We start from the raw sequence: 26,426 nt of genomic DNA, 5'->3' as shown, positions 1-26,426 counted from the left end.
AAATACAAAAATTAGCTGAGCATGGTGGTGTGCACCTGTAATCCCAGTTACTCGGGAGGCTGAAGCAGGAGAATTGCTTGAGCCTGGGAGGTGGAGGTTGCAGTGAGCTGAGATCGCACCACTGCACTCCAGCACTCCAGCCTGGGTAACAGAGTGAGACGCCATCTCCAAAAAAAAAAAAAAAAAAAGAACTTTGGAGAGTAAAGGAAATATTCTATCACCTGCACTATTCAATAGGGTAGCCCATAGCCATGTGTGGATATTGAGCATTTGAAATGTATTAGGTTAGTGCACAAGTACTTGCAGTTTTTGCCATTACTTTTAATTGCAAAAACTGCAATTATTTTTGCACCCACCTAATTGTGCAACTGAAGAACTGCATTTTAAATTTTATTAAATAGTAATTCATTTAAATAGCCACTTGTGACTCATGGCTACTCTACTACAGTTCAGAATTGTATAATTTTAGATTGCTAAAACTTTTACATATCCTCACTTTAATTACAAGATCTTTTAGGATAACTTTGTGTTGTCTATCCAAATTTGTACACTTCTTTGGTGAGTTTGGTTGTCTTTCTACTGTGCAAACATACGTAGTATTTAATTTTACTTCTATATTTACTTATATTGTCACCCTCTTCTATATTGGTCAGTTGTCTTTTTTTTTTTTTACCTGTTGGAAAGTGTTAAGTCCCATTTTTCCAGGAAAGTTTTAATAGCTTGTCTTTCTCATTAATATGTATTTTCTTGGGCATCAATCACATTAGTCTATACCACACTATCTCATGACAAATCATTGCTTATTTCTTGCTCTTTCATATTCTTCATTGGTGCAATGAATTGAAGCTGGGTCTTCCAAGATACTTGGAAGGAGGGAAGATATCATTCATGTCTTCTCTATTTCTTCCTTCACCTCCACTGTTCAGCCTATAGTTGGCATAACAGCAATTCTTCAAGACAAATACTTGCTCACTACTGTGAGCCTACTCATTACAATGTATGCTACGAGATTTCTGGTTCCTTAAATGTATTTGTTCTTTTCAAACAGAAGAAGTCTAAACTAGTGAAAAAAATATATCAATGTCTTTTTTAAAATGAGGGATACATGCTATTTTAGCCTCTATTGACTATTTTAAGTAGGTAGTCCCCAAGGATGCCTTCCAACAATTACTTCCCTCATAATATGTGCATGCTGCTCTACCCTGTAAGTCAAGTTGGTCACCCCTCTCCATCCAACCCTTACACTGGCCTTGAGACTTGCTTTGACAATTAGAAATCAGTGACACTGTGCCATTTCTGGGCCGAGGCTTTCAGAGGCCTGGCAGCTTCCACTTTGGCTCTGGGAAAGTCAGCCACCATGTTGTGGAGAAGCTCAGGAGAGACTTGAGAAGGAGGAGAAACCACAGAGCAGCTACATGGGGGAAAGGCACTGAGCTGCCAGACACAGGAATGAAGCCCTGTTGGATTTTCCAGTCCAGCCAGCCTCTAGCTGAATGCAGCCATGTGTATGACCCAAACAGCTGCTACATGGAGCAGAACTGCCTGGCCAAGCCCTGCCCTAATTCCTGACCCAAAGACTCATGAAAAAGAGTAAAATCATGTTGTTTTGCATGACTAAATGCTGGAGGGCTAGTTATACGACAATAGATAGCTGAAATATTATCATTAAAAATAATAAAAGATTCAGTTATAGTAAAACAACTAACCTCAGTTTGCTCACCTTCCTGATCTACACTCTCCCTTGACTCCTGCAAGTTTATGGCCTCCCTTTACTGAATAGCCAGTGGGTGGAGCCAGTTGACTCTGTGATAATGGAAAACAAATATCTAAACCAACCCAAGATCTTCAAAACATCATGTGAAATAAATTATATGCTTCAATATGAAGTGTGAAATTCTGAAATTTAAAAGATTTTGCATTCTATGTGCTCTCAAGTGTAAAATTTACTTTGGAAACATTTAGTTGAGACTAGGTTTACCTAAATAATCATACATGGTCCCTTAGAAAAGTGTCACTTGATTAAAATATGGATTTACTGTCCCTAGACACTTATTCATGACAGATCTTAACTTTGTTATTATTTATAGTATTTTAAAGTTGATTTTAAAAGTGACAGTCTTCCGACTGTCTTAGCGATTGGCAAGGTGGTAATTGATGAGGTTGGTGAGACATTGATCTTACTTGGTCACAAAGGTAACTTTAAGCAAAAAGTGTTAGTGATATTGACAATTTTAATGTTTGAAATGATTGAATTGTTTACAGACTTGATCCACTTTGTATGGTTTAAAACCAGGTGGTTATCTGATCCAGAGAGAAGGCAGGTACTCAGAAAACATGTTTTGGCCACTCATCACAATGTTTTCCCTCATCTGCCACTCCCCCAAATTGAACAATTAGCCCGTTTTTGCTGTGATATAGGTTTATTTTATTTTAAGCTGTGATTTCATAGAGCAGGTCTAGTAGTTAAAGTAATTATAAAGCTATCCACAGAGGGTAGAGAACTATATATTTTCTTCAATTTCCTGAAGGTATTTTAAAGGTGAGCATACGGCAATGCTGGTATTTCTGACTTATCTTTGGCTAGGATAGTTGTTGGAGCCAATAGAACAAATGTCCCATGATGATGCTATACCCTGAAGAAATACTCAGTCCAATTTGTTTTGGATTTATATGTGAGCTGATACATCACTTGCCAGGCAAGGTAAATACATTTTATCCTTATATTATAAGTATACACTGTTTCAGGGACATGCTTCAAAAAGTATGTTCCTTTCTTTCTGTTTTGTTGCTTTCATTGGAACCTCAACAGTGGTTGTTTTTTTTTTTTTTTTCTTGTTTGTTTGGTCTTTCTCTTCATATGTTTTTCTCATTATCCTCTCCTTAATGAAGCTATTTTGTAAATAAGTCCTTCTGAAAATAATGTTTAATAATCATTTAATTTACAAATTGAAGTCTTCTCTAATCTTGTGAAATAATAAAAATCTCAGAAATGAAAAGAACTCCTTGATTCACAATAACCAAGATATGGAATTAATGTAGGCGCCTGTCAACAGTGGATTGGATAAGGAAAATATAGTACGTATACACCATTGAAATACTAGGCAGCCATAAAAATGAACAAAATCATGTTCTTTGTAACACAGATGCAGCTAGAGGCCGTTATTCTAAGAAAATTAATTCAGGAACAGAAAACCAAATACTGCACATTCTTACTTATATGTGAGAACTAAACTTTGGGTGCTCACGGACATAAAGATGGCAAAAACAGACACTGGGGACTAATAGAGGGGGGTGGGAAGGATGGAGGCAAAGGATGAAAAACTAACTTTTGGTAACTATGCTCACTATCTGGGCAACAGGATCATTTGCATCCTGAACCTCAGCATCACAAAATCTATCTCTTTAACAAACCTATACATGTACCTCAGAGATCTAAAATAAAAGTTGAAACTATTTAAAAAACAGAGCTCGATGATTCAGTCAGTATAAACTTTACCAAATAATGTATCTCCTTGCTAATTTTTACTTGGTCTATAAGTGCCAGAAGGAGCTTTAGCTCTTATATCTAGTACAGTGCCTAGTGCATAGCAGACATTGAATTAATGTTTGCTAAATCACTGATTCAGTGAATGATGGCTTATTATGTTGTAGTAAATGTAACTTATCTTTGATTTTTAGCATATTCCAAGGGCTTTATATTATTTAAATGAATTTTAACAAATATAAACTTTTTATTATAAAATCTCCAAAATAAAAGTTTAGACATGTCATAATTTATATTTTATTAAATTTTATTTTTAAAAATTATATCCCTTTCCGTATTGTGCTAACTATAGCAACAGAATTTGAATATACTTTCAAAGTTTTATTTAAAGCTTACTTCACTATGACGAATTTATAAGCACAGAACTTGAAAGAGTCAGTAAAATGGAAATAATAAATGTTATCGATATGTATTACTTTTCCTAGGGCTGCTGTAATGAATTACTGCAAACTGAATTGCTTAAAACAACAGAAATTTATTCTTTCACAGTTTTGGGGGGCCAGAAGTCTAAATTCAGGGTGTTCCAGGGTCAGGCTCCTTCCAAGGTCTCTAAGAAAAATCTTTCCTGGCCTCTTCTAGCTTCCTGGGGTTACTGACGATACTTGATATTCTTTGCCTTTGGTGGCACAACTTCAGTCTCTGCCTCTGTCTTCACATGGCCTTGTTCTCTGTCTGTATTTTCCAAATCTCTCTCTCCTTAAGCACACGAGTCCACTGCTGACAGATATTACGGAAGACCTAAATAAATGGAAAGATATATAATATTCATAGATCAGAAGATTAATTTGGACCAAATGTCAATTATTCTCTAATTTGTTGACAGAATCAATGCAACCCCAGTGAAAATCTCAACAAGACTTTTTGTGGACCTTGTCTAGCTGATTCTAAAATTTGTATGAAAATGAGAAGGATTAAAAATGAAAAACTAATTTTGAAGAGGATCAAAGTTGGAAAAGTTATACTACCTGACTTTAAGAATTATTTTAAAGCTACAGTAATCAAGACTCTGTGGCATTGGTTTAAAGAAATACAAATAGGTCAATGGAATAGGATAGAGTCTAAAAAATTGACTCATAGATATATGTTAATTTTTGGCAAAGGATGCAAAGACTTTTCAATGAAAAATGGTAGTATTTTCAACAAATGGTGCTGGAAAAATCTGATGACAATGTGTAAAAATAAGAACTTTGATTAGAAAAATCAAAATAAATTATAGAGATAAATGTAAAACCTAAAACTATGAAATTTCTAGGGGAAAGTATAGAAGATGATAATTTTTGTGATCTCACATTAGACAAATATTTCTCAGTTTTGACATCAATATTTTGATTTATAATAGATAAAGCTGAAGAACTAGATTCATCAAAATTAGAAACTTTTTCTCTTTGATAACAGTTAAGAGAATGAAAACACAAGCTACAGACTGTCAGAAAATATTTTGTAAACCACATGTGATAAAGGTCTTGGATACAGAATAAAGAATTTTCAAAACTCACAAATAAGGAAACCAAAATCTAATAAAAAACAAGTAAAATATATGACGACACTTCACCAAAGAAGATACATATACATATAGCAAAAAGACATAGGAAAATACGTTCAACATCATTAGTCATTAAGCCACATGAGATATTACTACACATCTGTTAGATAAGCTAAAATTTAAAAGACCATAATAAATGTCGGCAAGGATGTGTGCAACCAGATCTCTCATATACTGTTGTGGGAAAGAAAAGTAGTAAAACTATTTTGAAAAAAAGTTTAATAGTCTCTTTTTCTTTTTCTTTTTGAGACGGAGTCTCGCTCTGTTGCTAAGCTGGAGTGCAATGGTGTGATCTGAGGTCACTGCAACCTCTGCCTCCTGGGTTCAAGAGATTCTCCTGCCTCAGCCTCCGAGTAGCTGGGACTGCAGGCACGTGCCACCATGCCCAGCTAATTTTTGTATTTTTAGTAGAGATGGGGCTTCACCATGTTGGCCAGGATGGTCTCGATTTCTTAACCTCGTGATCCGCCCACCTTGGCCTCCCAAAGTGCTGGGATTGCAGGCATGAGCCACCGTACCTGGCCTTAATAGTTTCTTAAAAAGTTAAACATACACATTCCATATGATCCAGCTATTCCACTCCTAGGTACTTACTCAGAAGTAATGTAAACATATGTCCACAGAAAGAGTTGTACATATATGTTCATATCAGTTTTATTTGTAATTGCCCAAAGTTCGAACAACCAAAATGTCCATCAACAGGTGAATGGACAATTTATAGCGCATATATACAACGAAATACTATTCAGTTAAAAAAAATAGAATGAACTATTGATGCTAACATAGATGAATCTCAAAAGAATTTTGCTTAGTAGAAGAAGCCAGACCAAAAATACTACCTGCTTTATGATTCCACATACACAATTTTTAAAAATGCAAACTCATCTATAGTGACATAAAGATCAGAGGTTGCTTAGAGGGTTGTTTCAGTGATGAAAGGAGGTACATAAGAAAATTTTTGGGGTGATGGAATGATTCATTATTTTGATTTTGGTGATGGCTGCACGGAGAGATACATGAGTCAACATTTATCAAATGAGGGACGCACTTTATGTGCAGTTCATTATATATCAGTTATATCTCACTAAAGTGGAAACAAATTAGAAGTAAGTATCCCACATGTTGACTACTAAAGTTCTCAACTTTCATTTCTTCAGTAGGCTCCTGTAAAGTAAAAAATCTGGTGAGCTTAAACAAAAAATCTAGATTTCTATGCCAAATTAATTTTGAGCAGCATAATAGAAATGCCTGGAGTTTTAGGGCATTTCCAAATCGCAGTAAAGTACAGTTTAATTTGTAATAGGACAAGAGGAAGAAAAAAAAGAAAAAGAAAAAGCGGTGGGTGGGGAAATCAGGAAAGGAAACCAAATAGAAACAGGGGAAGTACACTCGGCAGGGGAAGCAGCGAGACTGCACCTACACACTCTCACCCGCCTCTACAGATTCTCTAGGCAGGGGCTACAAGTGGATTAAAATGTTACAACTCAAGGTAAGTCCTCCACCGCAAAAACTGCTCCTCCCAGACTTAGCCCAACCAGCTGGAAACTCCATGCTTGCAGCGCTGAATCTGGCGGGCGGACACCCGCCCCCTCTCCATCCTTCGCCTTCCAGCTGCGCCGCGTCCTGTTCTCCCTCGCCGCCTGGTGGCGGGCGCCCGGGACCCGCAGGCGCTCGGGTGAGGCAGGACTGAAGGCGCGGGGAATAAAGGTCTCTGCAACGGAGGGGCGCCGCATCTACCTCTGGATGCTTTTGCCGCGACTGCATCTTGGCACCAGTCTTACTGCCCTGGAATGCAGTTTCCTCAACGCAGCGCTCACTCTGACTCCTCTCTGCTTTAATCCGTCAGGTCTCAGGTCTTGCGGGTGGGAGTCGGGTGAAGGAGCTGCGTTATATGGTTGTGACACCCACCCCCTGTCCCCATTTTCAGGTCAGAATTTTCATGCCTTTGGAAACGAGGGACCCAGAAGAACCCTTATTGTAGGAGGATTGTCGCCGTTAGACCTCTAAGCTCCAAAAAACCAAGGGGAGACACAATCCAGATTGTTCCCTTAAATCCCAAGTAGTATTGTTCTTTCCTCCTTAGAGTCCGCCCCCCGCCCCCACCTGTCCCATATATTGATCGGCCACTTTGCCACCGCGTTGCAAGGTTTGGAGAGCGTCACAATGCCCCACCGTCCCCAACTCTTAAGTGGCCGACGGTGGGCAGTCCAGAAGCTAGGACCAGACTCATCTGCCTGAGGGCACAGTAGGAGGGACGGAGGGATCTCCCATGAGCTCCGAGGGCGAGGTGAGAACCAATTGTGGGGGGGGGGGCTTATAACGGGGCAGTTAGGAACCGGCAGAGGTACCCCCACCTCCAGCTTTCAACTCAGGCGAGGAAACTTCGAGACATTCCCGTCCACACCTGATTGACAGGAGGAAGCTGTCGCGGCCCAGGAGGCGAGTGTGGGTGTGCAGAGGTAGAGACGAAACCTAAAAGCTCGCAGAGCCGGCGAGGGCTTGCAGTCCTGGACGGTACGGGTCTGCGTCTGGTGCCCCCTACTCCATCAGGCTGCTTGCTGGGTCCACCAAGCCTGACCCCTCCAGCCAGAAGGGGATCACGGAGTGTGTCCGCCGCCTGGGCTCCTGCCTGCCGGAAGGGGGCTGGGAAGCCGGGAGCCCCGCGCGCCACTTCCCCGGCAGCGTCAGTTTCACCCAGTACTGGCTCGTGGTTCCCTCCTGGCTCTGCGCGGAAGTCCGCCTCCGCCCTTCCCTCCCCCATCCTGCGCGCTGCCTCCGCCTCCTTCTTCTGCCTCCACCCTCAACCCCCATCCCAGCCTGACGGGAGCTAGCCCTCAGTCCTCCCGAGCTCTGGTTGTGAGCGCCGGACAAGTGCAAGGCGCCTCCTCCCAATATGGACAGCCGCTACACCAGCACTGCGGGCATCGGGGACTTGAACCAGCTGAGCGCTGCCATCCCGGCCACGCGAGTGGAGGTGTCCGTGTCCTGCAGGTGAGGACGCAGCCCTTCGCCTCCCTCCTGCTCTCCTATCTGCGGGGTTGGTAGCACTTGGAGAGCGCTCGGGGTACCACGAGGCTTTGCGCGGGCGAGAAGTTGCCCCATGAGTGGGAAATATCTCAGCAGTGGGGCTGGAGTTATCCTGGGTCAGGTGACACAGGGGAGTGGGAATTAGAAGCGAGTGGTGGGCTCCGGGACTGGGACTTTTTATTTTCTTTCTGGGAAACGCTGTAAAAGTTGGCTGGGCTGTGACTCAGCTGCGAGAACACCGGCCGCCGCCCAATTTACAAGCCTGTTTTCCGTCCCAAACCCGGGCTAGATGGTTGCCTGATGATCGGAATCGAAGGGGACAGCACTGCCCAAAGCGCTCGTGACCGCTGCACGCTTCGGCCCGGGACTCCCTCTGCTAGGCGTGTGCGAACCTTCTGTTGCTAGGGTTGGCTCCAACCTCGGCAGCTTTCTCCCCACCCACTTCCTGGAGCCATCCAGCTTGCTTCTCCCCCACCCTTCCGGGCTTTTTGCCCGGATAGGTAGAAATTTCGGATAGGTAGAAATTTCGGCCCTCCTTGCAGACGAATGTATGCCTTACCTAAGATCTGGGAAGTCACGACTTTGTTTTGTTTTGTTTTCGGGCCCAGACACATTTGAGTGCTTGTAATAACTGACTCTCGGCCGGGCGCGGTGGCTCACGCCTGTATTCCCAGCACCTTGAGAGGCCGAGGCGGGCGGATCACGAGGTCAGGAGTTCGAGACCAGCCTGGCCAATATGGTGAAACCCCCGTCTTAACTGAAAATACGAAAATTAGCTGGGCGTGGTGGCGGGCACTTGTAGTCCCAGCTACTTGGGAGGCTGAGACAGGAGACTCGCTTGAACCCGGGAGGTGGAGGTTGTAGTGAGCCGAGATCGCGCCACTGCACTCCAGCCTGGGCGACATTGCAAGACTCCATCTCAAAAATAAATAAATAAATGAAATAAAATAAAATAAAAAATTAAAAAAATTAAAAAAAGGAAAAAAAAAAAGCTGACTTTCAACCCTGTCCAGAGACTGTAACTTGCAAACTCGTTGTCCTGACGTTCTTCCGGTTAGTTGCCCTGTAAATAAAGCAACATCACTGCTATATTGTAGACGATTTTGAGAAGGAGATAAGCGACGGTGCTAAATTGGTATTGGCCACTAGTTTGCGAATTAATATTGACCCTAAAGCCCACTCCCTTGTTTGCATAATTGGGTCTGTCTCACTGGAAAACTGCCTCCTCATTTATCTATTTTTGCCGTAAGATTGTTTTTATGCCCTCAAATCCTCCCTTTCCTTTCCTTAGCAAACTTGCCTTGAAGAAATCTAATAAATTTGGGTAATCTTGATGTAAATAAGTTTAAAATTCCATCAATCTTGACATTGCATTTTCACAAACTGACCCTAAAGCCAAAGAAATTCTTTTCTGGGGGTGGAAATTCGAGCACCAGCAACCCTAGTAGAAGTATTATTTGAGGGTAGAGGACAGCCTTTAGCCCTGAAACTATCACCTGATTGTTTGCTCTGCCGCCTCTTAAGACTGATCTGGGACTATGGAAATAATCATGCTGATAATGATAGCTAACATTAAGCTCTTGCCTTATTGCTGTCACTGTTTTAAGTGCTGCCTGAGATTTTTCTGTCAATGGAACAGGTGAAGCTGTATGGAAAACTCTTTAGAGAATTCACAGGACTTTTTCTTTTCTCTGAAGCTGGTTTTGGATGTTAGAGGGAAGTTATTGATATATACAGATAATGGATAGCCAAAAGTCCTGGAATAATAGCATTACTAAGAGTTCTTATCCTCTACTCAACAGTCTGCAAAGTCTAAATGGCATGTGGCCTATACTTGGAATGAACATAAAAGAATATTGTCAATCAAATCTGAATTTTTCCATGAGCTTTTTAAGGGAAATTTTATCTAAACTGGTCATTCTGCCAGTAGGGCCCACGTTTAATGGAGCCCCTTTTTTGATGCATGTTTTCTGTGAGTGTGCTGGGCAATTTGTTTCAGTTTGCTGCCTCGGCACCTGGAAATCCCTTGTTCCAGCTTTTTTTCATAACATTGCTTTGACATTTTATTTTTAATTTTTAAGATTTCTAATAGGAAAAAAAAAATTCCTGAAAGAGAATGCAAATACTTAGTGTCAAGCATCTCTGCCAGGGCCACTAGTGCTTAGTCTATTGTTTGAGTTGCTTCTGACTCAGCTTACTATTTACTATAAGTTTGAGATAAAAAGCATCTTTTGGGCAAACAGAAACATAATTAAATACCCAAGTTAGTGCCTTTGGAATAGGTTCAGGAATAGTTCCTGAAAAGGTGGATTAAATTTATTTTTAATACATTAAAATTCAAAAATAAAAATATTTGAGTATTGTTGGATCTTGTAACCATAGAAGGTGATTTAGTTTGGGCTTTGGCATCAGAGACCTAAGTAAAAATTCTAGCTTTGTGACTTGTTCTTGCTATCTTGGAGTAAGTTCTTATTCAGTCTGTCTAAGCATTCTTATCTCTAAAAATAAGAATAATTATGGTATTTTCCTTATATAGAGTGTTATCAAGGTGATGTGTGAAAGCACTTACACAATGCATGAAACAAAAACATGTTTTCAAAAATGTTAGCTATTATTATAATATTGGAAATAACATTTGTTGAATAAATGTGTTATATATGATTCAGGTATGGAATTCTGTAAAAGTCTTTCTCTTTTGAACTTCAATAAGTTGGTTAAATAACACAGGGATAGAACCAGCATTGGGATACCTGTTCCCTCTTTCTCTATCTTCTTTAATGTGCATCAAGAACATGTTTTGTAGAAAGTTTGTGGGGATTTCACTTAGCAACAAGGCACAGTTGAAGGCCTCTAAGCTTTACTATGGGCAGGCAGAGTAAGGAATTCCCTTGCCTTACTATACCAGAGGCTGAGGATTTGCCGACACTTCAAAAGCAGCTCAGATTTGAATAGGTTCTTTCTTTCTCATTCTTTCTTTCTCTCTCTTTCTTTTCTTTTCTTTCTTTCTCTCTCTCTCTTTCTTTTATCTTTTCTTTCTTTCTTTCTCTTTCTTTCTTTCTTTTTCTTTCTCTTTCCTTTCCTTTTCTTTTTTCTTTCCTTTTCTTCTTTTCCTTTCTTTCTTTCACCTCCTTTCACTGTCCCCTATCATTAAAAGCTTTATGGCGAAGTTTTTATCTGCATTTTGGGGAAGGTGAAAAAGATCAACAATTGAAGCTTGAATATAATTCATGGAAATAATTTAGTCTGTTTATTCATCAAGTGTCTGAGTGCCTTTTATATGTCTATGTTTATGCTAGGGTCTATGAGAAATGCAAAAGACATTCTCTTTGAAAATGTAAAATCTGATTGGGAGATAAACATTACATAAGATATGGTAACAGGGCTAAATTCAAAGATGAGGCTCATGCATGAGGAGGGAAAGGACCATTGTGGAATAGGGTGCTTGGAATATATTACAAAGGGGAGATGGGGCTTGGGCAGAGACAAGCTGGATAGGCATGGTTTGGATTAGGGAAGGGACAATGTACATGGAAGTTTTGTAGTGGCTATAAATTTGGTGTGTTAAGGGGGTGGGAGGTACCCTTTTCTATATGTATTTATACAGAGGCAAGCTCCTGCTGTTTGACTTCCTTCCTCTTCTACCCATTGTCTGGCTCTTCTTGCATTCATTTTCCTTTATTGTGTAAATTTGTAGATTTTTAAATTAATTAGCTTACTTAATTAACTAAAAATGCCTGTAGCTGAAATGATACAACCTTGAGAGATAAACTAAGGTAATATTTCCATTTTGTTCTGAAAGCTTATTACTATAGAATTAGGTAAACTCACTGGGAAAACTAATATGCGGTAATCTCCTGTTTTCCTTGGGTCCTTGATTTGTTGCACTATTTCACTGATTTTCGCCATTTTCTCTGATTGAGAAGTAAGCTTATCAATTATAAAAGCAGTGAGAATATTGTGTATTTCTCGACTTTGTATGTTAGGTATCAAATGTACATCCTGTCACAGAAATAATCCTATAATGGTGATAATACTGACTATTTTTTTATTTGAGATGGAATCTCACTCCGTGGCCCAGGCTGGAGTGCAGTGGTGTGATCTTTGCTCACTGCAACCTCCACTTCCCGGGTTCAGGTGATTCTCCTGCCTCAGCCTCTCGAGTGGCTGAGATTACAGGTGCCTACCACCATGCCCAGCTAATTTTTGTATTCTTAGTGGAGATGCGATTTCACCATGCTGGTCTGGAACTCTTGACCTCAAGTGATCCACTCACTTTGGCTTCCCAAAATGCTGGGAGTACAGGCCTGAGCCACTGCCCCCCGGCCAATACTGACTTTAAACATTAAAGTGGAAGGAAGACTATGAAGTGGAAAAGGCTTGAGTACCTACTTTGTGCTAGGCATTCTAAAAAGCCCTTCCTGACCTGGTATAAGTCTATTGCCTCATCTCCCATCACTCCTTGCATGAACCCAGCAACTATATATAGTCTAATAAACAGGTGCTTGCCATAGACCAAAATGCATACCAGATAAATACGACTAAAAAATACTCCTAAAAGGTACAGTCCCAAAGTGTGAGCGTTCATCCTAGACAACCAAACTCCTCCTGCTTTTGTGGCTACACAGGTGCTGCTCTTTGCCCTGCCCTACCTCCCTTCCTCTTCTTTTCTGAATTAGGCTGTGCTCCTAAGTTGGATTAGTCCCAAAGTAGCCGGGGTGTGCCAGTGTCATAGGTATATTACAAATCTTAGTCTTTCTACTCTCCTTGAGGACAAGTTTTGTCTCTTTCATGTCCATGTACTGTATTCTGAGCTTGGCACAGAATATGTAGTTAGTAAATGTTTGATGCTGTAGTTCTATAGCCAAATTGTCTAATGTGGGGAGGGGGGTTTCTCCTGTTAAAATATCATTCTTAGGTCCCATAGCAGATCTATTGAATCAAAGTCTCCAGAGATGGGACCCAGGAATCTGAGCTCTTAACAAGTTCACCCTGTGCTGGTTATACACACTAATTCTTTTAATCTCCTGGTTTCATGAGTAAGTGACTCTGACTATAGTCCTTGATCTGAGTTAGTAATACCCACCCTACTAGGGTGTTAGGAAGATACTTTTTGATGGTGTGCTGGAGCTTAAATGGGTTTGGGAACAGAAATTTGTAAGTCAGTTGTAAAGTGACTATTAAAAATTGAATTGTATAAACAATATTAAATTATATTAAAAATAAATGTAAGAAATGCTGAAAGGTTATAACTTCCTAATTGCTTTACTACATTTTACTGTCATCTATTTTTTTTTATAATCATCTATTCTCTATTTTTTAATCTGTGCGTTGAAAGTATTCTTCAGTGGTGTGCTTCTGTTCTCTTCCCAATTCATGTATGCCACCTTGGCAGCTTGAAATCAGCCATAGTGGGAATATTTACACCATGGAAATTGGCAAACACAGCAAATCAGTGCTTGACTTACCCTTTTGTCATCTATACTTAAGAAAGCATTCTGTGGGTATCAGTTGGCTCTATGGAGTTTATAATAGAAGTACTATATGTAACTTACTATTTGTAGATTGTGTGCCAAGCTACATACTCTACATATCAGTAAAATATAACAAATTTTGTACACAGACACACATTCAGCTTTTTATTGGGGAGCCTGTTTTAAAATATATACTTGCACATCACTGTTTATGGACTTTTTATAAAAAATATATATAAAAGAAAATTATTGTTGTTTGTCTGGTTCAGTTCTGGCTATTATAATAAAGTACCAGAGATGAGGTGACTTATTAACATCATACATTTATTTCTCACAGTTCTCGAGGATGGATGTCTGCAATCAGGGTGCCTACATAGTCAGGTTCTGGTGAGAGCTTTTTTTCAGGTTACTGGCTGCCAACTTCTCACTTTCACATGGCCTACAGAGAGAGAGAGAGCTCTCTGGGGTTCCTTTCATTAGGACACTATTCCCATTCATAAGGGCACCATCATCATGGCCTAATCATCTCCCAAAGGCCCAACCTCCTAATATCATCACATCGGGGGTTAGGATATCAACATATGAATTTTGGGGCGACACAAACATTCAGTTCATAACACTGTTGTTAGATTTTCAGTATTAGAAGTGGTAGTGTCAAGTTCAGCACTATCTCTGGTCTTCCTTCTCTACTGCAGTAAGTGGGGTTGTATGATTTTATAATCCATAAAAGTTGTGATAGCAATTATATTGCAGTAGGAACTTATATACTTTTAAATTTCTCCCTCTGCTTTTCATGTGGTCCTCTCTACACCTTTATTCTTCTCTTACTTTGAAGTTGTATTTTTCTTTCCCTGTTTCTCAATCCACTGGTGGCATATCCTTTGCAAGTTTACATGTTACAAGTCCAGTTACACTTAGTTATTAACTGACCACCTGCAAAAACAAAGTTACATTCCGAGAGAGAGCTTCTGAGCCTTTTTGGAGTTGGCTGTTTCAGGTAGATACCTGTGCTGTTCTAATGATCTGTGGTGAAAGGAATCAAAGTGTTCAAACACAACAGTTGGAGGCTTTACCTTAGTCCACATTGGTTCATCTCTCAGCACACTTTACCTTTCTTTAGTCAGACAAAAAATTTGAAGGTACTATGTAAATAGGTTGTCAAATGATGTTGTTAGCTGATAAATTAAGTTATATAAGCTAGGGAGATTAGACTGCCTGCTGTGCTGTGAATGAGCCATATGACAGGTAGACGGAGGGCAAAGTTGTTGTAGGCCGTAACATCCTATTCTGTCTCTGTAGCTGCTGAGATCCTGCGGTTCAAGATTGTAGTCATCCCATAGTGCCTTTTTTGATCACATTTAGGTTTGTCTTAGCCCCAGAGTTTCAGTAAAATTTGTCCTGGGAACTTTCTGAACTGTGGCGTTGAAGTCTTAATGTGAGAGTTGCCCTGGTATATATATATTTTTTTTCAGAGAAACACCTTATTTAACATTGTTGTTCCACCAATATTTTAGTCTGCTTGTGTTTTTTAGCATTCAGGGCCTGAGGGGTTCTAAAACAGCCCTGGTATGTGGAGAATGCTAGTCTAGAAGCAGTTTAAAGGACAGGATCCCACAGGAGAGGGTGGTAATAGCTGTGCTCCTTTAGGTCTGTTATTTGTGTTGTAACAGGCAGAAGCCTACATCCCCTATTTGAGTTTACTCAAGGCTGAGAAGAAATACAATTCCTTTCAAAGAGATTTCATCCAGTTCTTAGCCTGTTTGAAAGCCAGTTTTGTTTAGCGTTGAGGAATGTGGTGTAGGGGTAGATTAGCTCTACCACTTAATATCTCTGAAACATCTGTTCCTCAGTTTCCTTATCTGTAAAGTGGGGATAATAATAGCCCCTACTTCTTATAGTTTCTTTGAGGATTAAGTAAGTTAATACATGTAAGTGAGATAAAACACTGCTGTGACATTAGTTAAGCACTTGATGATTACAAAAGGATAATAAATTAAAATCCTTCACTATTCCATCAGACTATGAGCAAATGAGTTCATTTCTGTCTCATATATAGCATCACATTTATATTCTCTCTCTGTGTATATTAATATATACACACATATATAATATATAATACAATATGTAATATATTAATTGTGTGTATATAATATAGAATATAATTGTATACTCTATACAATATTTCTTCTGTACTTTTCTATTAATATTATATCATGAATATGTTGTTGCTATTAGTCTTTGGAAACATAACCTTCCATGTCTGTGCAGTATTCTATTATATGGTTGTACTATATTTATTTAACTTATTTAGCTTGTTTTGGTTACTTCCATCCCATTCCTATTTAAGTACGCAGAATCAAGGCTAAGCTACTGGCTGCACTTTTCTAAATACTTTTATTACCGTAAGAACGTTGCATTTAGAGATTAATGAGAATTTGAGGCAGCAGAGTATAGCAGCAAGAAAATGGAATTAGAAATCAGACAGATGTCTTTAAATCTCATTTTTATCCCTTTTTGGAATGTTATTTTGGGTAACCTGTTTAAACTTTTGGAACCTCATTTCCTAATCTGTAACATAGAAATGATTTAAAAACCAAAATTTCAAGGTTGTTGGATAAGTAAATGAAATAAAGTCTGTACAATGTCCAGCCTGTCACAAGAAAAGCGCTAAGTAGCTACTAGTCTTATCCCAGTTTCTTCAGCATTTTACTGTGTGGCACACACAACATAGAATAAGGTATCTGTACTTTGGAAAATTTACAGTCAATTTGGGGAGTCATAGAAACATAGAACCAAGGTGACGGTGATAAAGCTGCATGTTATCCCATGCTGATTAATTCAATGTGGAGAGAGTGTAGAATAAAACAGTGGTTAGAGTAGTGTGGATTTATAAATGCACACTCAGTTTCTACAGATTCCACCCCATAGGCCCACTTCTGCCAAGACACAATCGGTCATGTGGGATTTGACAGGTAGGAGGTAGTCTGCTATAATAATCAAGTTTTAGAACCAAAGAACGTTCTTGTATCTGCCCAATAAAATCAATGGGCTGATATTTAAGACAGCTCTTTCGTGTTGGACATGATAAAACAGATACTGCGGTAGTTGCCAACACAGGCTGAGGGAAGGCAAGTATTTATTGTCCCTAATAAAATAGGATGTATTTAAAAGATGCCTGCCCCAGGGACCTATGTTCACTCCCTGATACACAATACCTTAATGTTGGCAAACTTAATGACATCTTTCAGTGTTAATGCCTCTCCAGCCAGGACCATTAGCCACCAGACATTCTTGTTCAAATTGTGAGGTTTTTTGTCAGGTTTATTCTGTGAAGAATAATGCTCCAGACCTTCTGAGGGAATTGTCAGCTGATTTTCTGAAACTCTGAAGAAACAAAATATCATTGATAGTTCCCAGCAAATATTTCTATTTATTAGACAGTAAAGGAATTCAAATATAAGCTGTTTCAATGAAGCCAAGAAGCACGCAACTTTTGGACATTTGCCATCTTTTTTTAAAAAAAATTAATCTCAAAATCTAACTCTTTGTCAGACAATGTATACAGTGGTTAATGTGGGCTAATTCAATCTTTGCCATTCTGAAAAGAGGTGATGTTATGTCCTGTTTTACAAGTGAAGAAATTGAGGTTTAGAGAGAGTATAAGTAGTTTGGTCAGAGTCACATATCTAGTAAGTGGCAAAGGTGAGTTCCTAATCCATATATGTCTAATTCCTAAGCATATGCTTATGACCATTAGCTATATTATGTTGTTCTTCCATAAATTCTTTATTGTAGGCTTGAAGAGTGGAACACTTTTCTGTCAATATCAGTGTGTTAGTAACTAAAAAAAAATTATAAAGCTTAGGAGACGCAATTATAATAGATGATATCAACACTATTCTACCACAAAGGAAATATTTCTCAGAGGATGCAAAATACAGAATTCTTTCCTGTTTTTCTGTTCCCTACTGTTGAGAGCTTTGAGTAGAGAAATTCACAGGAGTGGCATAAAACTTTAACCATGTGATGTTTTATTTCCAGTATTGATTCTTATCTTTTTCTGGTGCTGAGTTACCTAATGAAGATGTGGGAAATTAAGTAATGAGAAGACTATTTAGCTAGAAATCAGCAGGCAGGGTGAGATGAAAACTAAATACTAGAGAGAGGTGATGGACTGGGCAAATGAAAAGTAAGAAAAGTTCATTGAATTGACTTTGTGACATTTGAATTTACCAGTGGAGTTGAGAATTGACCTCAGGCCCTACCATTTCAGTCCAGTGCTTTCTTAGTACTGGGAAAGTCACCGTTTAACTTGCTAGTTTTTCACTAATACTTAATTCCAGAGTTTCCCTTTATGGCAAATTCATTCTTCAGAATTTCATGTAAATAAAATAACTACTTAGATATTAACAATGTCAGTACATTGTTCTGAGCTATATGAATTGTGGCATGAGTTTGTAAAAGTCAATTTTTTCTTACCTTGCTAATTAGCTTCATGCTCTCTCTCTGTGTATGTAAAATAAGTAACAAGTGACACATTAATTTTATTAAGAATGATCTCAAATGTCAGAGAGTGTAATGAACCAGAGATATGATTATAATTGCCATTACTGGTTGAAACCGACACATATCTCCGCCTTAGCATAATAGTGGTTTTATAATCATTTTGAGAAATAAAATTGTTTCTCACTGTCTGCAGATCCTTATTGCATCCATCTCCTATAACTCTGAGCATTCCTACAAACCTGTTTTATCTAAATGTACTCCTATAAAGGAGCACTCTTTTATCTAAATGTACTACTATTTGTGGATTTTTCAGGTAATTGAAAGTAACACAAACATTATTCATTAATGTCTTAAATAGGTTTTCATGTTTCCAAGCTATAAGCAAAGAATATGAGAGAGAGAGAGAGAGAGAGAGAGAGAGAGAGAGCGTGCGCTAGAGTGAGAGCAAGCAAGACTAATGTGAGAACTACACCAGAATAATAAATGTATTTGCTAAACCCATCTCAATTACCTACGATTTTAGATGTAGCTTATTATCTGACTTATCTTGGTATCTCCACTCTCAAATTAATTATGGAAACAGAGATATTAGAAAGTTGATTACAATTGATTTTTATGCCAGTGGTTTCATCCAAAGCCCCTTGTAGGCATTGAGGAAAGGAGACATAATCAATATCAGGTTACTAGTGAACTTCTCTCTTAATTGATAATTTAAATCAGTAAATTAAAAATTTTTTTTTGGGAAAAATTTGAAATATGCTACCTAAATGATGATTGATTTTTTAACTTAAGATGTGTCTTATAATGGCTTTAATTTCTTTGTTTCACTTAAATCACTGTGCCATTGGAATGTCATATATATGGCATCTTGCTTCCTTGTGGAACACTTCAGCAAAGAAACAGCATCTGGTCTGTTTCTGGAACTAGCTCTGTGACCTTTGACAATCATTCCACTTCATTGGATCTTAGATCCTATAGAAAGGTTGGGTCTCTGGTCAAGATGACCTATGATATTACTTGGAGGTTCATAATTTTATGATTGGAGAAGCAGGACCTTGAAATAAAATGGAGACATACTCCAGTTTAAGGAAATAATGTGATTGTCAAAGCCCATTGTAAACCAGCTAAACCAGGTGGTGATAATTTATGTTTAATAAAACAAACAAAAAAGGATATTTTACTTTCAAAATATTTATCTCAGAATGTCTTTAAATAGACAATTCCTCTAGTGTATTTAAAATGATATTGATGTATGAATTTTAATTTTAATCAGAACAACAAGTACAGATATAGAGTAAAATTTATTATATTTGAGTTTTTTAAATAAAGAAGGTTTGTGAAGAAAAAGTAATAGGGAAAGGAGTAGTATTGTTACTGGAAAGGGGTCCCAACCCAGACACCAAGAGAGGGTTCTTGGATCTCGTGCAAGAAAGAATTCAGGGTGAGTCTATACAGTAAAGTGAAAGCAAGTTTATTAAGAAAGTTAAGGACTAAAAGAAGGGCTACTCCATAGGCAGAGCAGCACCAGGGCAGCCGGTTGCCCATTTTTATGGTTATTTCTTGATTATATGCTAAAAAAGGGGGGGATTATTCATGCCTCCCTTTTTAGAATATATAGGGTAACTTTCTGAGGTTACCATGGCATTTGTAAACTGTGATGGCGCTGGTGGGAGTGTAGTAGTGAGGATGACCAGAAGCCACTCTTATTGCCATGTTGGTTTTGGTGGGCTTTGGTTAGCTTCATTATGACAGCTTGTTTTATCAGCAAGGTCTTTATGACCTGTATCTTGTACTGACCTTCTATCTTATTCTGTGACTAAATGCCTTAACCTCTTGGCAATGCAGCCCAGGAGGTCTCAGCCTTATTTTACCCAGCCCCTATTCAAGATGGAGTTGCTCTGGTTCAGACACCTCTGACAGTATTAATATATATTTAGAAAACCTTAATTTCCTCCAAACAGTTTAACTTTGTTGCCATATTACACTTGATTTTCTAGACATAGGCTCTTAAACCTTTGTGTGATCATGAGACTTTAAAAATGTAGGCTCTAATTCCAGTGTCTAAGGTTTTTTTTTTTTTTTTAAAGAACTATTGTGATAGATTATTTCTAATACCAACTACTTGCTATTTCAACGTCCTCATTTTCCTTAATATTCTCCCCAAGAGTTGTCAAGTTCTGCTGTTGCTGTTCTAGTTTTTTCTCTCAACGGAAATCTATAACAAATTGTATTCATGGAAATGAAGAGTGTTTGATATGAATAGATATCTGTGCCTTTTCAGTAATTTACTTTTCTAATATGTTACTTTAAAAAAATCATTTATGTCTCTTTGTCAAATAGAGAGTTTTTAGTAAAGATGTCAGATGGATTCGGTCTTGTGTGCTTCCTCTGATCAGTTGTCACCGAGTGTGGGCTAACTAGGCTTTCTGGAACAGTTGACTTTCAAAATGAAATAAGCCAATACTATGAGTCATGTATGCTATTACTTCCCTACCATTATAATGCTTGACTTACTATATTTCATAAGCTTTATGAATGGTTTCAGTACTTTTAAAATCACCTTATCAGTCACCAAGACTTGCTTGTTCCGTTCTCCAAAGTGTCGGTCACCTCCTTTCCATTTCTGCTATCTCCACTCTGGTTCAAGAAGTAACCATTTTTCCTCTTCTTCACATATGTAGTGAGCTTCACATGTTTAGTTAGCTTTGTAAACCAAGGTTGAATTACATGATTTTTCTTTGCAGAAACTTCCACTGTTTCAACGTGTCCCCTTTGTTTACAGAGTAAAGTCCAAGTACACCAGCATGTGTTCAGAGTACTTACTCATCCTGCCCAGATTCCTTTCCCAGTATCATCTCAGACATGAGCACCAGCCAAAGTGGACTAGGTGTTAATTCCCACGTTCCTTTGTATCTTCCCTTTCCCCACCCTTGTTGGTACTTTCCTACAGCCTGAGAAGCCTTTCCCCTATTTGCAGCTCTCCTTGCTTGGTTGTCAAGATTTACCTCACTCAGTGCAATTTGTGTTATTTTACTAGATTCTTGAAATTGAAATTAATTGTTGCTTCCTTGGAGTTCCCAGACAACATTTCTTGTGCATTCTTTTTGTTCTATTTTGACTTAAAAATTTTTAGGTTTTTGCACGCCTGTCTCCCCAACCAAGTTTAAACATACCTATTTGTTTTATCATTGATTATTGTAAAACCAGATTTTGTGCTTTGCACATGAAAGGTTTTCAGTAAATGTTTGCCACTTGATAGATTGGAAGAATGAATGTGGATATCTATAAATTTGAATATGTTTATACCCTTAAAAATATTAGTTTATATTTCCCAGGCGAGGTGGCTCATGCCTGTAATCCCAGCACTTTGGGAGGCTGAGGCGGGCAGATCACATGAGGTTGGGAGTTTGAGACCAGCCTGACCAATATGGAGGAACCCTGTCTCTACTGATAGTACAAAATTAGCCCAGTGTGGTTGACGCCTGCCTGTAATCCCAGCTACTAGAGAGGCTGAGGCAGGAGAATCACTTGAACCTGGGAAGCGGAGGTTGTGGTGAGCCGAGTTCGTGCCATTGCATTCCAGCCTGGGCAACAAGAGTGAAAACTCCATCTCAAAAAAAAAAAAAAAAAAAAAAAAATTAGTTTATCCACATAGTGAAAACATTAAAATGCCTGATTTTGCTATTCAGTAAAAATAGAATTATTTAATCTTTGTTTATATAATGTTCTACAAAGTTTTATTTGTGAAGAAATGATAAACAAATAAATTTAAATTAAAACACATTGTCCTCAAGCAGAGCAAAGCTAATTTTAGAAGTGGCCACAGTACCTGCTAAATATTGACAGATAATTTGGCCAGGTGCAGTGGCTCATGCCTATAATTCCAGCACTTTGGGAGACCGAGGTGGGTGGATCATTTGACGTTGGGAGTTTGAAATCAGCCTGGACAACAGGGTAAAACCCCATCTCTACTAAAAAATACAAAAGTCAGCCAGGTATGGTGGTAGCGGCCCATAATCCCAGATACTTGGCAGGACAAGGCAGGAGAATCTCTTCAACCCATAAGGCAGAAGTTGCAGTGACCTGAAACTATGCCACTGCACTCCAGGTTGGGTGACAGGGTGAGACTCTCTCTCTCAAAAAAAAAAAAAATATATATATATATATATAAATGTTAACAGATAATTTGCTTAATCTGGGCATGAATACAATGCAAAAAAGAATATAATTTGCATGTGTGATATCCTATATAAAATACCTAAGTAGAAAAATAAGTAAACATATCTTTTACTCAAGGAAAATTTTTGTCTTGGGGAATAATATTTATTAAAGTACTTGGTGAACTAATAAAGTGCAGCAGCACATGATGGTTTCACTTGGGTATAATCTAGGGTAAGAAGAGCTGTTTGGTGGCCTGGCCACTTGAGGAAGCAAAAATTTGTTTATGTGCCGATGTACTTCTTCCAGACTGTGTATTTTTTATCACTAATTTAAATTTTGTGCCACATAATGCAAAACAAAATTTTAGAAAAGCCAAAATCCAACTGAAGAAAAGTGTCCAGGATGAGAAGATGGAAAACAATGCTTTCTATTAAAAAGGAAAAGACAGAACTTGTTTACACATGTTCATGTTAAAAATGACTTAAGTTTACTTAAGTCAACTCACTATCCATAAATCATGTCTTTCCTACATTTGTCTGGCTATAAAGTTTCTTTGGATGGCCTAAGTAATTTCCTAAGCGCTTGCAACAGCTGTAGTATCTAAGTGCTCAGTTGATTATATTTAGCCTAAAATGTTGTCATCCCTGATTACATCAAGTATTTCCAGAGAAACATACCTCATTAGTGGCTATAACTATAAAATTAGAAAAAAAAAATTATAAAGCCACTTTGTTTCAGTGAGGTCAATAAATGGTAATACAAGGTGATGATGATGATGACTGATGAATAATTTCCAGCACATATATAAAATGCTGTGATTTAAAAAATGCAACTCTTGTGGGGTTGTGTCATTTTCATTTTGACAGCATGGTCTAAACCAGCTATTGTCAACAAGAAGCACCATCAAAATTGCTTCAGAGGTTTTGCCAACTACTTCTGGACGCTCCTGAAAATTTTAGGTTGCTTTCCTACAAGGGACTAAGTTCTCCCCATCATTTTCTCTAGCCCCCAATACCCCAGTAAAACTTCTGTCAGTTGAGCCTTAGGCCTCACCCTCCCATTCCTTCTACTTCCATATTGTCTCTTTCACATGGCTGACCATTCTGCTAACTAGGTCCAGGCCAGTCTGACCCATGCAAAGACTATGCACTAGTTCCTTGATTTTTCCAGCCTCACAATCTCTGGCCAACCTCCTCCTCCTCGCCAGGAATCCTCTACTTTGAGCTGGTAGAGTTGTACTCAGAAAGGGCAAATGACACCACACTATTACTCCCTTGTTTAAGACCCTCTAGTTGCCTGTATAATGAGTCATCAGGATCTTGCAAACCCCGACTTAAATTTTCAGCCTCATCTCTGTCTCTCCATGTCCCACTACCCTCCCCTTCTCCCCTTTTGCCTCTAAACTCTTTCCTAAACTCTAAGTCACTTCAGACACCTGCATTTCCTGAGAAAACCATGATGTTCACACTGTGGTTCTCTCTGGTAGGAACAGTTCGGCCTCATGTTGTTATCTCACCTGATGGACTCTGCCGATAGTTCAAGCATCACTCATACTATAAACACTTTTCCTGATCCTTCAGATTGAATTGTCCACCCCTCCCTTTCTCTAATCTGTAGTGAATTTATTTATTATGCATATTCCACATTTCACTGCACGTATTTGTTTACAAATCTGTCCCCTTAATGCAATGTAAATAATCTAGGGCCTGGAGACCAGTGTGTTCATATCATAGTCTCCAACACCAAATCCTTTATCTGGCACTTAATAACCTAATGCTGGTTGAATAAACATTTGAATGAGTGTCAGATAGCTATTAAACTATAAACTCTTATAAGATAAGAATCATGTCTTATTCAGCTTTGCATCCCACTTAGCTTCTAGTCCAGTGTATTGCATATAGAAAGTGCTTGATAATTATTTATTCAATATATAGTTGAAGAAAGGAAAGCTAGTGGAAGAAAAGCTTATCACATATGAACAGGGACCATGGCTGGAAGACTTGAAGGCCAGAAAGAGTATAGCATTAATTGAGTTGAAAAAAAAATCAATTGTAAAAAGGCAGGATGAAGGAGACATGGCTAAGCAATTGCCAATGCCTGTTTCATTCAGTGATTAATAGTCTATTAATCTAGCTAATTGTGTAAAATATTTGGAAGTTCATTGTCCACTTAGCTGTTAGCAAGTGAGCTGAAATGCGGATCACTTCATGAAGATAAAATTGTAAAAGTATACAAAAAAAACAAACCAAACTATGTTGAAAGGAGCAAAGGAGAAAGTACAAATCACCCCAACTTTCTTACCCAGCTATAGGTCAGGCCAAGCAGATTTCTCTTTGTGCATTTATTTAGAGGTATACAAGGCATATTTCCATTCATATTTTTTTTTACAATGACTTAGGTAAGATGGAAGTTGAGTTTTTTCCCTTGGATTTTGGCTCCAGATATTAAAACCTGAAACTAGCTGCTGCTTTGCAGGTCTAGTACCCCCTGCCTGGAGAGCATCTCTCCAAGGGAATGATCTCAGCTGTGTTCTCAATACACCCCTCTTCCTATCTGTCTGCCTCCATGGAGCCTTCACTGCTGTTGTTAAAACGTCGCTGTTGACAGTGCCACTGGGAAGTTGCGGTAATGCCCTATTGCTACAGGGCCTGGCATGAGGCCTTGCTGTCTGCTGTCCCTGTAACTCTGTCTATAACTCTGCTCACTGCCTCCTGGTGCTTGTCTCTGTTGATTTACCAGATCTTTGTGGTTCTATGTGGTCCTTCTTGGTTCAGTCTCAGTCAGGAGTCCTCCTTTCTAAAGACTCCCCAGGTGTCATCATGTCTTTAAATCCATATATTCACAACTTTTTTGCTCTGTGGGCACACACCCCACAGTTCCAGGCTCCAGACTGTGTGGGCCTGTCTTTGTCTCTGAATCTGGGTCTCCCATCTGACTCTACCTTCTTTTGTAAAGAAATTCCTCTCAGAGTTTCCTATTATATATTCCTTCCACCAGACCCCAGCTGGGCCAACAGTATAAACTTAAAAAGATATCAAGAGGATTCATTTTTCATTTTACCAGGAGGCTCTTCAGCCCCTTTTAATTTCATAGAAGGCAAAAGGAACTTGGAGGAGCAGCCTTAGGCTCACATTACATCTCTTCTTTCTTCTACAAATTGTACTTGAGATCAGGGCTTAACTATTCCCATACACTACTGTTGTAATGCCTGGCACATAATATAACATGCCCAGTACATCTGTGTTGAAAGAAAGCATGAATGAATGTTTTCGAATGAATTTGACCTTTTTCCTTAATCACAGTTTAGGGCTTTGTCACTTAATTAGGGCATTGCATATCCACTCTACATTATTCTCTTTGCCTTTGCCTCTAGGTAGTTTTTCTAATATTTACTATATGCTGAGTTTGCTCTAAGTGCTTTATATTTACTAACTTACTCCTCAAACAACTCTATGAGTAGGATACTATGATCATCTCCTTTTCACAGATAAGAAAACTGAAGCCTAGAGAGTTTTAGTTTACACAGCTAGTAAATGATGGAGCTGGTGGTTCCCAGTTGTAATGACTGTTCAGAGGTGGCACCCTACCAGGTGATGACAAGTTCATGAGATCTGGTGATGTTAATGAAGTGGGGAAAAGGTGACAGACTCTTCTTGGGTGCCAGAATTATAAAATATGAAGCTAATAACCCCAGGCATCTATACTAGCCTGTTCTCGCATTGCTGTAAAGAACTACCTGAGACTGGGTAATTTATGAAGAAATGAGATTTAATTGGCTCACCATTCTGTATGTTGTACAGGTAGCATAGCTGGGGAGGCCTCCGCAAACTTTCAATCATGGTGGAAGGCACAAGGGGAGGCAGGCACGTCTTTACATGGTGGAGCAGGAGAGAGAGAGAAGGGGGAAGTGCTACACACTTTTAAACAACCAGATCTCCTGAGAACTCACTCACTATCACAAGAACAGAAGGGGGAGGACTGCCTCCGTGATCCAATCACCTCCCACCCAGCCCCTCCTCCAACATTGAGGATTACAATTCTACATGAGATTTGGGTGGGGACATAGAGCCAAACAATATCAGCATCTATGTTTCCCACCATGTAGTTCAGAGAACTAGAGGAAGCAGTTTTTTCAAAAAGGTTGAAATAGATAATACATGCATGCAGAAAAAGA

The 26,426-nt window shown here is 38.9% G+C and overlaps 2 protein-coding genes across 6 annotated transcripts in view; one reads left to right on the top strand and one right to left on the bottom strand.

The window, feature by feature from the left end:
• Positions 1-3,999: 3,999 nt before the first annotated feature.
• Positions 4,000-7,924, bottom strand: LOC114670824 (uncharacterized). Of its 2 annotated transcripts, none has more exons than XR_013400665.1 (2): positions 6,825-7,786; positions 4,000-4,282 (listed from the first exon to the last, which is right to left on the bottom strand). XR_013400665.1 is itself a non-coding variant. In XM_077953186.1 (2 exons), exons 1-2 carry the CDS (start codon positions 7,846-7,848, stop codon positions 4,196-4,198), a joined length of 444 nt encoding a protein of 147 aa, XP_077809312.1. In that variant the 5' UTR covers positions 7,849-7,924; the 3' UTR covers positions 4,000-4,195. The 2 variants fall into 2 exon arrangements, 1 of the variants encoding a protein (XP_077809312.1); XM_077953186.1 differs by having other exon boundaries at positions 7,492-7,924.
• CPNE8 (copine 8) overlaps positions 6,445-26,426 on the top strand; it is a 239,321-nt gene continuing 219,339 nt past the window's right edge. For 2 of the 4 annotated variants that reach the window (XM_077953182.1, XM_077953181.1), the window contains exon 1: positions 7,924-8,078. In XM_077953182.1, coding sequence (XP_077809308.1) covers positions 7,981-8,078 — 98 coding nt within the window. In that variant the 5' untranslated portion in view covers positions 7,924-7,980. Of the gene's footprint in view, positions 6,577-7,285; positions 7,375-7,923; positions 8,079-26,426 lie in introns of those variants that run through there. The other 2 variants (XM_077953184.1, XM_077953185.1) reach the window with 2 other exon arrangements.

This window comes from Macaca mulatta, chromosome 11, assembly GCF_049350105.2.
Source record: "Macaca mulatta isolate MMU2019108-1 chromosome 11, T2T-MMU8v2.0, whole genome shotgun sequence".
Taxonomy (NCBI): domain Eukaryota; kingdom Metazoa; phylum Chordata; class Mammalia; order Primates; family Cercopithecidae; genus Macaca; species Macaca mulatta.
The sequence above is the reverse complement of the archived record's forward strand: the minus strand, read 5'-3'. Positions and strand labels throughout refer to the sequence as shown.

Coding starts and splice junctions, on each gene's coding strand:
- LOC114670824 (XM_077953186.1), bottom strand. CDS start 7,848: ATGGGGGAGGGAAGGGCGGAGGCGGACTTCCGCGCAGAGCCAGGAGGG. Junction 4,283..7,491: donor AGCTTCCTCCTGTCAATCAG/GTGTGGACGGGA, acceptor CCATTTATTTAG/GTCTTCCGTAATATCTGTCA.